Genomic DNA, 16,231 nt, shown 5'->3' with positions numbered 1-16,231 from the left:
TTCTTTTATGTTTAGGTAACTTTTGAGAAAAATGTAAAGATCCTTGGCTAGATTTACTAACTGGCAAGATTGGCAGCAAAATGTAAAACAACATTAATAATCCAAAGCAAGGTGTATTTTGCATATAATAGTACTACCAATTTAAATTCGGGAGTCAAATGCCATAAAAAAGAAATAAAACTATAATGGTAAATGGCCTACATTGCAAAAGACTGAAAGCTCTTACTACATATACAGTAGTTTGGAGCAGAGAAGGGAAAGCGTGGACATAATAGAAACTTTCAAGTATGTCAAGGGTTTTTAGCAAGGTACAGGAGGGAGACATTCTTCAGAGGAAGAGAAGTAATAGAACACGAGGACCTGCACTGAAACTGGATAATGGTAGGTTCAGGGGAAATGTGAGAAAAACTTCACAGAAAGGGTAGTGGATAAGTGGAATAGCCTCCTGTCAGTGGTATAGGGGTCTATTTACTATGCCTTGGATGATGATAAAGAGTAGATAAGAAAAAAGTACCAGCCAATCGGCTCCTAACTGCCATGTCACAGGCTGGGTTTGAAAAATGGCAGTTAGGAGCTGGTTGGCTGGTACTTTACCTCCGTCCACTTTATCTCCATCCAAGGCTTAGTAAATAGACCCCACAGTGTGTACCCCCTATACTGTCAGGAATCACAGCAGGGCATGCGGGCAGTGGGTGAAAGCCGTGCATGAGACAGTATTGAAGCCAGTACCCACAGCAGTTTAACAGCAGTTGGTGGCCATAGGCAGAGCCCATTTGCACCAGAGCTGTAGCTAATTAAAGAGAATTACAGGGATAAGGAAGCGCAGCTGAAGTGAGAGAAAAGCAGTAGTGATGGTGTTCAAGCAGTGTTTACTGGGAGGAACCCGGCAGTGAAATACAGGCGGCAGATGTCAGGTGTGGGGAAGAGTTAGACATGTCCAGAGCCCTCCAATCCCAGGCAGCTACCAGTCTCTAGCTGCATCAGGCACTTGTTGCCCAGAGAGGCAGTGCTCCAGAGCCTGTCAGTGAGTAGTCAACCCTACATGATGAGACAGGTATGCTCACTCGCAAACAGCTACAGGGGGCGATTGCAATGTAAAACCAACACCTAAACTATAGGTTTCTGCACCAGTAAGACGTAAACTGCTGTTAGCCAGACAGCCTACATTTCAGCAAATATATATGGCGAACAGGACAGGCACAAGGAAGCTGCAAGTTTAGTATAATAGAGAGAGAACCTTTTGGAAATGTATACCATTATTTGCTCACTCAATGTCAGACTAACCTTCCTTTAAAGAACAAGCATTTAGAAACATTCCCCATTTATCAATGAGTGCTAAAACTTGTTGTCGATTATAAAACTTGTTGCGTATGATAAAGGTGCATACACACTGGCCGTTTATGCCCAGCGTGTATGAACAGCGATGATCGCTGACATCGCTGGGCTGAAAAGCGCTCAGTGCATACACACTGAATGCTTTTCCCCCCTGCCCAGCGATGTCAGCGGGGGTGAGCGGCTTTCCATAGCAGGACGCTATGGAAAACCGCTCACCCCGCCGTTCATCTACTGGTAATACCAGTAGATGAACGGCGGCCGCTGGCGGTGAAGTGGGAACACGCATTAGCACTCATCGCTTGTGCATACACACTGGGCGGTTTTGAGCTGAAAACACCAAAAGTGAGGTGCTTTCAGCTCAAAATCGCCCAGTGTGTATGGGCGTTAAGTAGTGCTCCAGCCAATCGGCTCCCAACTTTAATTTTTCACACACGTGACAAAAGCTGATTCATATACAACAAGTTTTATTATTCACAGTTGAAAAATGAGCCCCTAAACATTCCTCTGAGAAAGCTGCAGTATGCCCTGTTATGAAAAGGAAATTCCCCTATATAGTTTTAAAGTTTATCCCAGCTACTTCTCAGTATCCCAGCTACAAGTGTAACACTCCAAATCTAGAGATCTTGTGTACCACTGAGCTCATGAGGCATTGCACTGTATTGAAATAATTCTAGACTGCATTATAAACTATTATAGGTGAGGGTATAAGGTTATGAGGGAATATTGTCAAATGTAAGCTATTGTATTCTGTAAGAAATTTAGTTAACAGTGTTATGAGCTAGAATAACAGATACTTTAGTGTGAGAAGTTTATTATAACTTTAGAGAGAGTTTGTTGTAATTGTATTCAAATGTGTGTTGCATGAACTGACCCTTTGCTTTGCGGAAAAGTGTGACCCAGTGGTAATGTCTACGGTTTGGTTCCTTTAATATAAAATTGAAACAGTTTATGAACAGCTGCACTTATCATTTGTAATCAAGCTGTTTTATTGTTACATTCCATAAGGAAAACTTACCTCTCTGGAAGAGGTGAATTGGAGAAGGTGGTTTGAGGAAATCCTTAACATCTCCACCCCAATTGCAGTGGGACGAACTTGTTAAGCTATTACAGGTTGAGTATCCCTTATCCAAAATGCTTGGGACCAGAGGTATTTTGGATATCGGATTTTTCCGTATTTTGGAATAATTGCATCCTATCATGGTGATGGGACCTAAATATAAGCACAGAATGCATTTATGTTACATATACACCTTATACACACAGCCTGAAGGTAATTTTAGACAATATTTTTTATAACTTTGTGCATTAAACAAAGTGTGTCTACATTCACACAATTCATTTATGTTTCATATACACCTTATACACACAGCCTGAAGGTCATTTAATACAATATTTTTAATAACTTTGTGTATTAAACAAAGTTTGTGTACATTGTGCCATCAAAAAACAAAGGTTTCACTATCTCACTCAAAAAAGTCCGTATTTCGGAATATTCCGTATTTCGGAATATTTGGATATGGGATACTCAACCTGTAGTAATAATATAGGGGATATGGGTTACCACAGTAGAGCAATTTTAAAATGCTTCGGATAGGCGTCAGAATATCCTTACAAAGAACTGCTGATCAAATAAGGTTGATATTACCAAAAGGTTAGAAAAAGGTCAAGTAGCACTTTCTGTATAAGACAATACATCGAGAACAATAGGTGTGACCCAGTTTACGGAGGTTATACCAGACCTCTGAGAGGAGGTCTTGCTATAGGAGCTAGATGAACAGCTCGGTCAACATGGAGTCCCTATGCCATAGGATGCAATACCAGCAAGTATATAGAACCATAACCATAACTACGCAATTTGGTGTCCCCGAACCCCATACTTTAAATAAAAAAGGGGCATGGCCACAGAATAGTACCACTTCTCATTACATTAATCAGTAGTGTCTGTTATTCATATTACACCACAGTGGTACCTATTATACATGTTATGCCACACAGCAGAGCTCCTTGTACACGTTACGCCACACAGTAGAGCTCCTTATGCACCTTATACCACACAGCAGAGTCCCAGTAGAGCAATTAGTACCCCTTTTACACATTATGCCATACAGTAGTACCCCTTATGCACATTGGCAAACAGTAGAGACCCTCCTCATTCTTTGTCATCATAATCCATTTCTCCTCCTTCATCATCACCCACCCAGAACTGCTGATCATCATTCCTCCTCCTCCCACAAACTCCCACATTTCCCCCTCTCTTCCCCCGGGAGCTGCTGTGCTGCTTACCTCTTCTGTTGCACTGGGCCACAAAACGGCTCCGTTCACTATGCCTGTCAGCAATCATTCTGGATAGGCAGAGCTCATACAGCTCAGGCAGGATGGTGCATTGCACACAATGAGAAGGAGCTGGGTGCCTGCTGCTGAGATGTATATTAGTAATATACAGATGGAGCCATCTTCATCTTGGCCTTTAATAGGATTAATTGAGCCAGGGCAATCAGACTTAATCCCCTGCTGCAATGACTTAATCCCCTGATGTATTGTATAGCATCTGAGAACAGTAGATGAAAGGCTTATGCTAATAAACCATGGTGTGCCTAGGCGCAGCAGAGAAGCCAAGATGCTGCGACTGCACCACCCTAGCTATGGCCCTGTAAGTATTCTACCTTCGCATTGGGTCTGTCACAAACCCTCACCAAAGGAGGTAGATTACCGCAGTTCAGTTTGGCCTCCGCTTACCATTAAAAACATCTGCTCACCAAAAAAGCATTCCAGACAGACATTGCAGTCATCTTCTTGTCAATATTCTAAATACAGCTCTTTGTCAAGTCAAGCTAGAGCTTGCAAACACCCTACTGAGACCCTTTGCAGACAGAAATACAGGCGATTACCCGGAATTTCAGTGCTAGGTCGTTTTGCCTGTCTCTGCCTGACACCCCCTCTTTCACACAGAGAAGCAAATTACTGGGTCAATATTTTTTATCTGGTAATTTGTGGATCAAAACAGGTACTTCGTTTGTGTTAAAGGGTCAACCCGTGTCAAAATTCCTGGGTCTCCAACCCTGGTAAATTCCTGGGTCGAAGTCCCGTGAATTTCAACCTGGGTTGGCCCTTTCATATAGAAAAAGGACCCGTGTATTTCGCCAAATTACCAGGTATAACTTCTTCACCCGGGAATTTTCATTTTCTGTGTGAAAGGGGTATTACTGAATGGATCAATCAATTATGTAATCCCCATAGGGAAATTTAATGGTTTGTTCAGAACAGTTTGAGTGTAAAATCATTAAACGGCTTTGTGAAACCCAAAAGGTACCGCATGCAGAGATTTCAGTACTTACAGTATCATGGACCCAATTCTGAGGCGTTTGCTGGGCGGAACGGGTCAGCAACGTGGCATTGTGGGGACGCCGAAACGGTGTTGGGCGGGTGGGTTGACAGAAATGTGGGTGGGTTTGGGGCGGCTGCTTGACGTCACACGTGGCCGCTGGGACCCACAAAATGGCTGCCGTGCATGTGCCTTAGCAGCCTGGCTACAGAGGCTTCCACAACTCATTGGTGCTCAATGACCATCACAGTCCCCGGACTCCTCATAAATACTACAACTGTAATTACAATAGATTCAGATGCATCTCTGCGAGGTTGGAGTGCCTAATCTGGAGACGTGGCAGGAAGAGGTGTGTGGTAGGAAGAAGAGACTAAACATGTTAGAACTCTGAATAGTGAAGTTAGCTTTTCAGAAACAAGTGCCCCCTCCCCCTCCCTCTACCTGAACTTCCCTCTTAATATATGATTAGCGTCACCTGTGTTGAACTATTTAATTGATAAGAAGGGTATTTCAACACAGGTGATTGCAATCATAAATTAAGATTGATGTCCAGGTAGAGAGCATTTTGTCCCTCCTGGAAAGGGTCATGTTGGGATGTATGTTAGTGTGTATATTAGATATAAACTAAATTTAATAATGCCTGGTTACTGTTTATAGCTCAACTTAAGTGAGAGAAAACTATTTTATAAAGTTTTCTTGTAGTGGAACAAAAACAACTTAAACAACCTTAAAATGCACACAGAAATATAAAATCTATAATTTATCTTGTCGCATGCAAGAACAGCAGCAGCCACTGTACTACTTACACACTGGAAGAGGACTGTCTTTAGATCAGAATGCTCTCATTAGATTACACAGAACCCAGACACCCAGGTTGGGGTAGGAGGAATGCCGGGATCCCTGGTCACTTACAGTTCCTCCTCCCTCCTAGCTCTCCTCTGGTCAGAAAGCTTTGTCGGTAGCTCATGAAACTTGATACTCCTGTGTGTCTGCCTGCACTGCATATAGTCCTGCTTGCGTTCAGGCAACCTGGTTCTGCTGCTACGCAAGAGGAAGAGCTAGTGATGTCCGTGTACTTCGGCCAGCGGGGCCCCCTTACAGAGAGGGGCCAGGGGTAAAGTATCCCCTGCACGCCCCCTTAACCTGATCTAAAGGCCTGATAGTACAATCTTTGAGACCCCTGACATACAGTAGATCTTTTTGCCACTGCTTCTACTGCTTAAATCCCTTTTTTTGTGTATACAGTATTTACCAAATGTGTTTGGAAGATGGACACAATGTCCTTTCAGTGGTCAGATCTCCTACTCCCATACTCCTTACTTCCTCCCAAATGTTCTCCTCCAAGTTCAACACAAGATCAGCACAGCTAATTCTGGTATACATGGTTTGGCCTTCAAGTGTCTAGTTCCCCCTCATATCTCCCCTAAGGATAGATGACAAAATACCTCTGGGGTTTGCCAAAGATTGTATTCACGGAATTTTAGACCTGTTAGAGAATGTACTCATGTCTATATGAGTAATACCCCTTTTCCACCTCTGTAGCACGGTTCGCAGCCGGGAGCCTGACACAGCTGCGACCCGTGCTACAGCCCCCTTTCCCACAGCGCTCACAACCCGGTATATTGCCGGGTTGGTGACGCTGCTGCGGCAGGGGTGGATCTGGGAGATCACATGTTCTCCCAGCGCCGCCCTTCCATTCACTGTGAACGGGAGCCGTGTCCCCTCGACGCGGCTTCCGTTCACACTACACAGCTTACCGGGTTGAACACGTGTTCAACCCGGCAAGGTACCGGGTAGGATTCCCGGATCACTTGATCCGGGAATTTGCAGGGGGACCCTTTTCCACTAGGAAAAAAACATGGGTAAATGCGCGGCCCCACGCATTTACCCGTGTTTTAAAAGCTAGTGGGTTGATCTTTTCTACTAACAGAATATATGGTTCTGTCTTTAATTTATTAATTCCCAGATTCTCTGACAACAAGACTTCACTACATCTTTTGAGAGGTAGTTTATATTCTAGACCAGGGTTTCCCAACCTCAGTCCTTAAGGCATCATATCAGTCCATATGGATATCCCTGCTTGTACACATATGGTATAATCAAACTGACTGAGGTACTAATTAAGTCATCTGTGCTTAAGCATTTATATCCTTAAAACGTGAACTTTTTTTTTTACCATATAATACTGAAAACATGCTAAAACATCTTTATTGCAAAACTCATTAGTAGAATTGGACATAATTAGCAATGTCAAGGATCCTAAAATATGTGTAGTATTCTTCTTGTCTACCTATTTATCCCTCACTTCATAAATCAGACAAAATATCCAAGAACTGTTCATAAACTGCAGGAAACCTTACCGTGTATCTCGTGCTTTCACTATTCGAGATTGGATCAAATATACAATTAAGGAGTCTAGCATAGCCACCAATATCTTTAAAGGCCACTCTTTGATAGGTGCAGCAGCTACTAAGGTGGCTTCAGTAGGTCTGTCTCTCCATATTATAATGTATGTAGCATGCTAGTCTGCCCGCACCTTTATGAATTACTACTGTAGACCTAGTAATCCTGACAGGGGTCTAGTTTCTTAGATCAACCACCGGGTATGTGGTATTCCGCCCATTAGCTGTTGCTAGACGTCACACCTCCTGAAGAACAAACAAGTTTTGCAGCAATCTATGACCTGCAAACTGTATTTGTTCTAGGCAGGTAGGTACTGGGGCTTTAATGTTGGCCTGGCTTTCTCTTGGTTTGTGCATGAAAGATGGGTGTGGCTCACAAGCATATGCTGGGTGTCTGAGCTGCTTGGTCAGGCCTTCTCACAGTCGGAACAGCCCTTCTGGCCATTTGCCCTTCTGGCACTTGCCAGCAGAGTCTGATGGCCAGTCCGGCCCTGGTTCTCTAGGTAAGAGAGTTGCCACCTAGCAACAGCGCCTCTCCCTCTAATCCAATTTCTGTTATTTCTGCAGTTGTCTCTAAAAAAAAAAAAGAATAACTGCATACATTATGGGTTTGACTTCATTCTTCGTATTTCAGGCCCACCAATGGAACAGTAAAATAATTTGGGTCCTGCTTGCAAGGACAATAAAAATGTTATTCCACACTCTTCTATGTACAGTAGTTTAATTTTACTTAAATGACATATTCCCCATGAATACTACTTACCTGGTTTCACTAGAGGATTGTTATTTACCATTGAGATTCTTCTAAAGCTGGGTATGCACCAGATGATAAAGTGAACGATGTGGCCGATACCAACACATCGTTGACGATATCATGTAGTGTGTATGCACTATGTCGCTGGTGATGCGTGCTCCCACGCGTTGACAGCGACATCATCCGTACACACATGTCCAACGGGTGATATTACCAGCAAGGGCCATGCTGCCGATTGCAGCCTCTTCCCTCTCCCCGTCATGCCTGCCCCGCTGTCGGGTCCCTTTGCTGACGACATTGCTGGCCAGCTTAACCTTCACGCCATCATTCATGGACTTGTTTTGCAGGTTTATACTTCCTTAGTTACATTTATTGCTACTGCTGTTGCAGTTTTCTGTTGATTTGGTTCTGCTGTTACTTTGTTATAATAAACAAGACTCTTGAATCACTTTATTGAATTCATGTTACACCAGGGCATTCATTCTCCCATCCTACTGTACTGGGGATTTAGTTTGGCGCCTGTAAGCTTCTGAACACGGTTCTCTCAGCTGCTACACACACAGCTACCAGCAGGAGTACACGTAACCGATATTCATGAGAGCCGCTATGTGCATGTTGGGCTACTCCAGTTCAGGATAGGAGGCTTTCCTGTAAGCCACGACTCCACTAGCTGTTAGGTGGCAGTACTATTCCCTAGAACAAATGCAGTTCGCAGGTCATAGATTCCTGCAAACTTCAGTTGTTTGGGGAGATTTGCTAAATAAATGTCTAACCACCTAATCTCTTACAGGTATATGAAGTTATAGAATGCCATTTTTATAAACCTCCCTAATATATAACAATATACGACAGTATCACGGATTTCTCAGTATAGAACAGTTTACTCTTTTTATTTTTTTTTTATTAGATTTTTAATGTATTGGTCTTGACGTTGCCTAAAAGTTTTTATTGTTATTTGCAACATCAATAGAGATTCAAAAGTCTTCAAATAGCGGTGAGTCACCCCTGAGGGTGTACTTTTACTTGCTATATCAGGAGCTGCAAGGAAATCTCAGCGTAAAAAATGCCCAGTTGGAGGTTCACACATGGAGAAAATCCACTGATTCCGTAGTTTACATAGAATCAGTGAGTTTTCACGCAGTAATGCACAATTTTAGGTGCGGAGGAAAGGCTATTTAATTGAATATTTTTTGCTGCTCTGTGAGGTAATTAGTTGACATTTGGCCGCGGAGATGTTGATGCAGTACAGTGTTGGAAGTTAAATATGCTCTATATGGAGACACTCCTAAATTGGAGGCTCATGCAGCATGGTGCTCAAATGCCTGACCGTTAGGGGTATATCCAATCAGCAGCGGTAATTTGCGCCTTAAATAAAGGATTTTGTGACTGGAGGTGCTTAGGGATGTGAGGGGGTGTTAGTGGCAGCCAGGAGATGCTGGGGAGTAAAGAGGAGGTTGAGTAACACAGAATACTGACAGGTGCTGCAGAACAGTGACCCGTGCCTTGCGGCGCTCTGTGCCACATTAGTTTTGCAGTCCTGGTATGCGCACACTAGCATAACAGATTGCACCTGTAGAATATTTTTTTCTAAAATCTTTTTGAATTCTATATCTGTCCATGACTACATGGAAGTGCCCCCCCCCCCCCCCCCCATCCCACACACACACACACACACACACACACACACCCCTCCTCTCCCCCCTTGTTTTAGTTTTATTTGCTACTGGAATGTTTTATGTAAATGACTGCAGTATGTGCAATTGCTAATGACTCCTGTGTATAGTGAAATACCTAAAGATGTGCCATTATCTTCACTGTTTTATACGTAATGAGAAGGTTGATGTATAATTGATTCTCTATGGATATTTACTGCAAAATAGGCATCTCCCTAAAGAAGGTCACAGCTTGGAAATTAGCAATCCCTATGGCAGAAGAAGACTTAAGTGATTTCTTTTTTTTTTTTTTTTCTGCATGCATTTTGTTTTTGTTAGTACAAAGAAATTATTGGGTTCTCCTTCTCGGCAGTAACCCCCGGATTGTGTGTGTGTGTGTGTGTGTGTGTGTGTGTGTGTGTGTGTGTGTGTGTGTTATATAGATTATCTATTTTTTTTTAAACAAAGGTTTGTTGCATTGTTTACAGTGTGTTATTGTTACATAAATAGAAATATTATTCTTCCAATCTAATTTTAAGTACGAGTTTCAGCAAACTAAAACTATAAAAGTTAATGCAATTTTGTTTTGTTTTCTCTTTACCAGCCAGACATGCTATGCAAAGCAGGAATGTTCTAGTAAACACACCTGTTCTGGAGGCATGTGAGCTGTTCCTGGCAATAAAAATAATATTCAAAATTGTAGGCAATGAATTTGATTGCTGTGACTCCTGACCTACCTACCTACCTGGTTACAGGTGTGAACCTGCTTAATATCAGTCTAGTAACTTTAACATACTAATAACACAAGTATTTTCCCATTACACGGCCCTGTTATCACTAAGGATGTTTTACTTTATATACCATATGCACAGAAGGGATGAAGTTAAAATGCCGGCTGTCGGGGTCCTGGCGTTCAGAATACGACACCAAAGTCACAACAGCCGACAACGCCGGCAGCCGGAATCCCAGCCCACCACGTCTTTTTCCACTCGTGAGTGTTCATGATACCAATAGAGTGGGAATAGATCCTGTGGTGAGCGCAGCGAGCCCGCAAGGGGACTCTTGGTGCTCGCCCTGCTGCTGGCATTCTGTTGGGATGCCGCTGTCGGGATATTGACAGCTGGCATCCTGCCCGCCGGTGATAACTTATGTAACCCATACAGAGTGTTAGCTCTTGGCTTTTTGTTCTTCATAATGAATAGTTTATATGTTGACTTTCATCAAAGACATCCTAAGGGGTATATGCAATTCCGGCCGAATTGCGGCTTTTTTTCGCCCGTTTTAAAATTCGACACAATTCGACCGTCGAATTCCGGCCGACAGGTGCCGGAATTCGACATATTCAATAAAAAACGGATTTGACAGTCCCGCTGTCGAAAAATGGACGAATTGACGGATAGTGTGCGTCCTGGATTCGACTTTTCCGACGGCGCAAAAATGGTTAAAAAACACAGTAAAAAATTGCGTGGGGTCCCCCCTCCAAAGCATAACCAGCCTCGGGCTCTTTGAGCCGGTCCTGGTTGTAAAAATACGGGGAGAAAACGGACAGGGGATCCCCCGTATTTTTAGAACCAGCACCGGGCTCTGTGTCCGGTCCTCGTGCAAAAAATATGGGGGACAAAAAGCGTAGGGGTCCCCCGTATTTTTTGTACCAGCACCGGGCTCCACTAGCTGGGAAGATAATGCCACAGCCGGGGGACACTTTTATACCGGTCCCTTCGGCCGTGGCATTAAATACCCAACTAGTCACCCCTGGCCAGGGTACCCCGGAGGAGTGGGGACCCCTTAAATCAAGGGGTCCCCCCCTCCAGCCACCCAAGGGCCAGGGGTGAAGCCCGAGGCTGTGTCTCCCCCCCCCCCCCCCCCCCATCCAAGGGCTGTGGATGGGGGGCTGATAGCCTGGTGTAAAATGAAAGAATATTGTTTTTTGCAGAAGAACTACAAGTCCCAGCAAGCCTCCCCACAAGCTGGTACTTGGAGAACCACAAGTACCAGCATGCGGGGGGGAAGCGGGCCCGCTGGTACCTGTAGTTCTTCTGCAAAAAAAATACCCAAATAAAAACAGGACACGCACACCTTGACAAGTACAACTTTATTACACACATGCCGACACACACATACTTACCTATGTTCACACGCCAACCTCTGTCCACTTGTCCAAGTAGAATCCGGGGTACCTGAAAATAAAATTTATACTCACCTAAATCCAGTGTCCTGTTATTTGTAATCCTCGTACTTGGCAAAAAAAAAACAACGCATACCCGATCCACACGGACTGAAAGGGAGACCCCCGTGACTCCTGTCACTGAGGGTCCCTTCAGCCAATCAGGGAGCGCCACGTCGTGGCGCCCTCCTGATTGGCTATGCGCATCTGAGCTGTCAGACAGCGCATCGCACAGCCCCTCCATTATATTCAATGGTGGGAACTTTGCGGTCAGCGGTGAGGTCACCCGCAGTCAGCCGCTGACCGCGAGTAACCTCACCGCTGACCGCAAAGTTCCCACCATTGAATATAATGGAGGGGCTGTCTGCCAGGTCAGACGCGCATAGGCAATCAGGAGAGTGCCACGACGTGGCGCTCCCTGATTGCCTGAAGGGACCCTTAGTGACAGGAGTCACGGGGGGTCACAGCATTCGGGGAAAGGGGTCCCATGTGTAAACATGGGACCCCTTTCAGTCCGTGTGGATCGGGTATGCGTTTTTTTTTGTTGTTGCCAAGTACGAGGATTACAAATAATAACAGGACACTGGATTTAGGTGAGTATAATTTTATTTTCAGGTACCCCGGATTCTACTTGGACAAGTGGACAGAGGTCGGCGTGTGAACATAGGTAAGTATGTGTGTGTCGGCATGTGTGTAATAAAGTTGTACTTGTCAAGGTGTGCGTGTCCTGTTTTTATTTGGGTATTTTTTTTTGCAGAAGAACTACAGGTACCAGCGGGCCCGTTTCCCCCCTGCATGCTGGTACTTGTGGTTCTCCAAGTACCAGCTTGCGGGGGAGGCTTGCTGGGACTTGTCGTTCTTCTGCAAAAAACAATATTCTTTCATTTTACTCAAGGCTATCAGCCCCCCATCCACAGCCCTTGGATGGTGGGGACAGCCTCGGGCTTCACCCCTGGCCCTTGGGTGGCTGGAGGGGGGGGACCCCTTGATTTAAGGGGTCCACACTCCTCCAGGGTACCCCGGCCAGGGGTGACTAGTTGGGGTTTTAATGCCACGGCCGCAGGGACCGGTATAAAAGTGTCCCCCGGCTGTGGCATTATCTCCCCAGCTAGTGGAGCCCGGTGCTGGTACAAAAAATACGGGGGACCCCTACGCTTTTTGTCCCCCGTATTTTTTGCACCAGGACCGGACGCAGAGCCCGGTGCTGGTTCTAAAAATACGGGGGATCCCCTGTCCGTTTTCCCCCCGTATTTTTACAACCAGGACCGGCTCGAAGAGCCCGAGGCTGGTTATGCTTAGGAGGGGGGACCCCACGCATTTATTTTTCTTGATTTTAACCCATTCCCACCCCTTCCCACTAAAAACCATGCTCTCTCTATTTTAGTCAGTTAAAAAAAAAATATTCTTTTAAAAAATATATAAATAATACTTGTGTCCCTCTAATAGACAAACCAAATACATAATCCCTTCTAATATAAATAGATATGCTATTAGCAATAAAAAAACACAAAAAAAAACCATGTTTTAAATTTTTTTTATTAGATTCCGCCAGCAAAGTGAGGCGGAAGGAAATTGACGATATTACTGTCGAAAAGCACTAAAGTCGAATCGACATTCTTCAATTGAATATACTTTTGTCGAATTGCCGCATTATTACCACTGCAGACATGTCGAATTTTCAAAATGTCGAATTGCAAAAAGTCGAACCTGAAAAGTCATTTTTTTTGTCGAAAAGTACTGTATTGCATTGTCGAATTTTTTTTTTGTGTCGAAAATGCCCCCGTTTTTCGACATTTTCGGGAATTCGTCCGCAATTGCATATACCCCTAAAGCTGCTAATGTTTAACTCAGCCATCTCCTAAAGACATTTACTAAGCCTTGGATGGAGATAAAGTCGACAGAGATAAAGTCCCAGCCAATCGGCTCCTAAAGGGGGGTACTCACGGAGCGATCGCTGCTTAAAATCTAAGCAATCTGACTAGATTGCTTAGATTTTAAGCACGATCGCTCCATGTGTAGCCCCCTCAGCGATAGCGATGCGCAGCCCCGCGCATCGCTATCGCTGCTGCTAGATTGGCCTGCATGCAGGCCAATCTAGCGGGTCGCTCACTTCACCCGCTGGGTGAAGTGAGCGGCCCCCCCGTCTCCCCCCGCACGCTCAGCACAGATCGCGCTGTGCTGAGCGCCGGGAGAGATGTGTGCTGAGCGGTTCGCTCAGCACACATCTCTCTGACATCGGCCAGTGAGTACTGGCCTTTACAGTCATGTCACAGGCTGTGTTTGAAAAATTACAGTTAGGAGCCGAGTGGTTGGGACTTTATCTCCAACAACTTTATCTCCATCCAAGGCTTAATACATAGACCCCTAATATAGTTATTTTAAAGTTTCATTGTCCCTACTTTACCTGCTGCATTTTTAACTTACACATATATTTTGTTTTCAAGTTATTTTACATTATTAATCAAGACGTACAGGCCTGTGCAAGCATTTCATGTGATCACACAATTCACTTGGCTTTAGAACAGAGCAGCTGCTGATGGTATCAGTGATCTAGTTATCCATTCCTATTACAGTTTAGATAACACAGAAGTAGATTTGTGACTGTCAACAAATAGGCATAGGACAAGTCCCCTGATAGCCACATTCTGGCTGAGAACTAAAAATAACTGTATTGAAAAACACATAGGACATTGATCTATGTGTGTAGTTTTTCCAACCATCTCTAAAGACTGGTACATTTTCTTCTACTCAGCCAGTTCTAGAATCTTTAAATCTTTTTGCTTAATAAGGGGAATTTATTATTAACTAGGAAAATCTAAGAGGCTGAGTGATACATCATTATAAAGTTCCCATCAAGTCAAACTTGCTGAATTAAGGTCTATCCCATCACCGCATAAGATGGGGCGGGCCAAAATGACATTGTTATAGAAACATGTGATGTTAACCATGCTCCCTGCTCATAGACCCCCAAATGTCTGCATTCTGCTGCCTATCTTGCCCATTTCACTTGGAAGTGGATGGGAAACAGGTGGGCCAGCTTCTCATCTGCAGGACTTCCTGAAAATCTTGAAATAGTTCCTGTAATACATCTAAAAAATGAGCCTATGATCTCTCGATTCTATCTGATTATTGTACAGGTGTGTCCTCATTCACCTAGTCTGAATACACCACACAGTACAAGATTGCCTGGTGGGAGTGAGGTGCCATGCAACTCTGGTAGCATTGGTCATTTATATTGGCTAAAAATGCATCTTAGACACAATGAGATGTGACTAGGACACACCATGAGACTGCTGATTAATTTTTGTATGTAACACTTGTATATTGTGAGTCTACAGTGTGAATCAAAGGCGCAGTATACCCTTTTGTTTCAAAAACTGTGCAGGAAATGGGAAAACTGAATATTTCAGTAAGGTATGGGTGAGGTGGGCTATCTTTTAGGGTATATGCCGAAGAAGGGCACCATCTTGAAATCGGCCATCTTGAATCTAAGTCTGTTTTTTCAAATGGAAAGGGGGTCATGTAACATGTCAGACAAAATCAGAATTTGCTGAAAAGTTTATTGCTGCAAACAGATTTGAAATAGCAATTATGGTTCAAAAGTTACAATACTTTTTTGTTGGAATTACAGGCTGAACTGTTCTCCATAAAAGACAGTCATTTAATGTGTTCAGTGGCGGATCCAGGGGAAGGCACATGGGCCCGTGCCTTCCCTGTCATGTCTGGCTCACTAGGAGACCATCCACACTGGGCCGCCCCCACCCCGTACCTTGCTGCCGCAGTTGGTAACAGCTGCCACCCCTGGGCACCCGCAGCTTGCGCTGCAGCCGTGGCCAGTGTGTTAGTAGCTGGGAGCCAGTTGGAGGCGAGCAGAGCGGACTGTCCCCCCAGTTAGATTCCACCATTGAGAGGAGAGAGTCACAGGATGCATACAGCGCCAGACAGGAGATTGAGCCTGCCACAACCGCACAGCCCGGCCAAGCCTCCCCCATACAGAAGCGCCCTGTGCTGGGGATCTCTGCACAGGAGCGCCCCCCCTCATTGCTGCGTTCCCCTGACGGGCAGAGACACGGCGTGGAAGCTCCTCAGCCATAACTCCACACAAAAGAGCTAAGCAAAGAGTGCTTTTAATTTTGGAAATGGCGAAGGGGAGCTGTGGGTACCTATCAGGAGCAGTGGGTATTCGACTGGACTGTACTCCTGGGCACCTGGCTACACAGCAGAAGTGGGTCTGATGTCAGAGGGCTTCTAGTTCAGGTGGAGATGCTTAATTCAGTGTGTATGTATGTAACTGTATTAATGTGTGTGTGTGTGTGTGTGTGTGTGTGTGTGTGTGTGTATATACATATATATATATATAGCCAGTTGGTGCTTCCCTCCCCTCTGTAGAATAACCCCCCACTATTGGCCTTCCATATAGAGGAGACCCCCTCACTGCTGCCCTACCCTCCATATCCCCCCTACCCTCCTCCTACTGCTGCCCTCACATATGGAGGAGACCCCCCTCACTGCTGCCCTACCCTCCATATGCCCCTTCCCTCCTCCCACTGCTGCCCTCCCATATGGAGAAGACCCTCCTCACTGCTGCCCCTACCCTCCATA

General features: G+C 44.7%; 1 protein-coding gene and 1 long non-coding RNA gene across 9 annotated transcripts in view; one reads left to right on the top strand and one right to left on the bottom strand.

The window, feature by feature from the left end:
• LOC134932637 (uncharacterized) overlaps positions 1-5,077 on the bottom strand; it is a 126,397-nt gene extending 121,320 nt beyond the window's left edge. Inside the window, exons 1-2 of the long non-coding RNA XR_010179432.1 lie at positions 4,671-5,077; positions 2,351-2,545 (exon numbers count right to left, since the gene is read on the bottom strand). This is a non-coding gene — a long non-coding RNA (uncharacterized LOC134932637). The remainder of the gene's footprint in view (positions 1-2,350; positions 2,546-4,670) is intronic.
• Positions 1-16,231, top strand: part of ST7 (suppression of tumorigenicity 7) — a 240,173-nt gene that overhangs the window by 161,822 nt on the left and 62,120 nt on the right. Inside the window, exon 1 of one of the 8 annotated variants that reach the window (XM_063927230.1) lies at positions 725-1,054. The exons of the other annotated variants lie outside the window; for them this stretch is intronic. Within the exon in view, the coding sequence (XP_063783300.1) occupies positions 1,043-1,054 (12 nt within the window). The 5' untranslated portion in view covers positions 725-1,042. Of the gene's footprint in view, positions 1-724; positions 1,055-16,231 lie in introns of those variants that run through there. 8 annotated transcript variants of the gene reach the window in all.

The sequence above is a fragment of the Pseudophryne corroboree genome, chromosome 6 (assembly GCF_028390025.1).
Source record: "Pseudophryne corroboree isolate aPseCor3 chromosome 6, aPseCor3.hap2, whole genome shotgun sequence".
Taxonomy (NCBI): domain Eukaryota; kingdom Metazoa; phylum Chordata; class Amphibia; order Anura; family Myobatrachidae; genus Pseudophryne; species Pseudophryne corroboree.
Note: the sequence above shows the minus strand (reverse complement) of the source record. Positions and strands in the feature narration are given on the sequence as shown.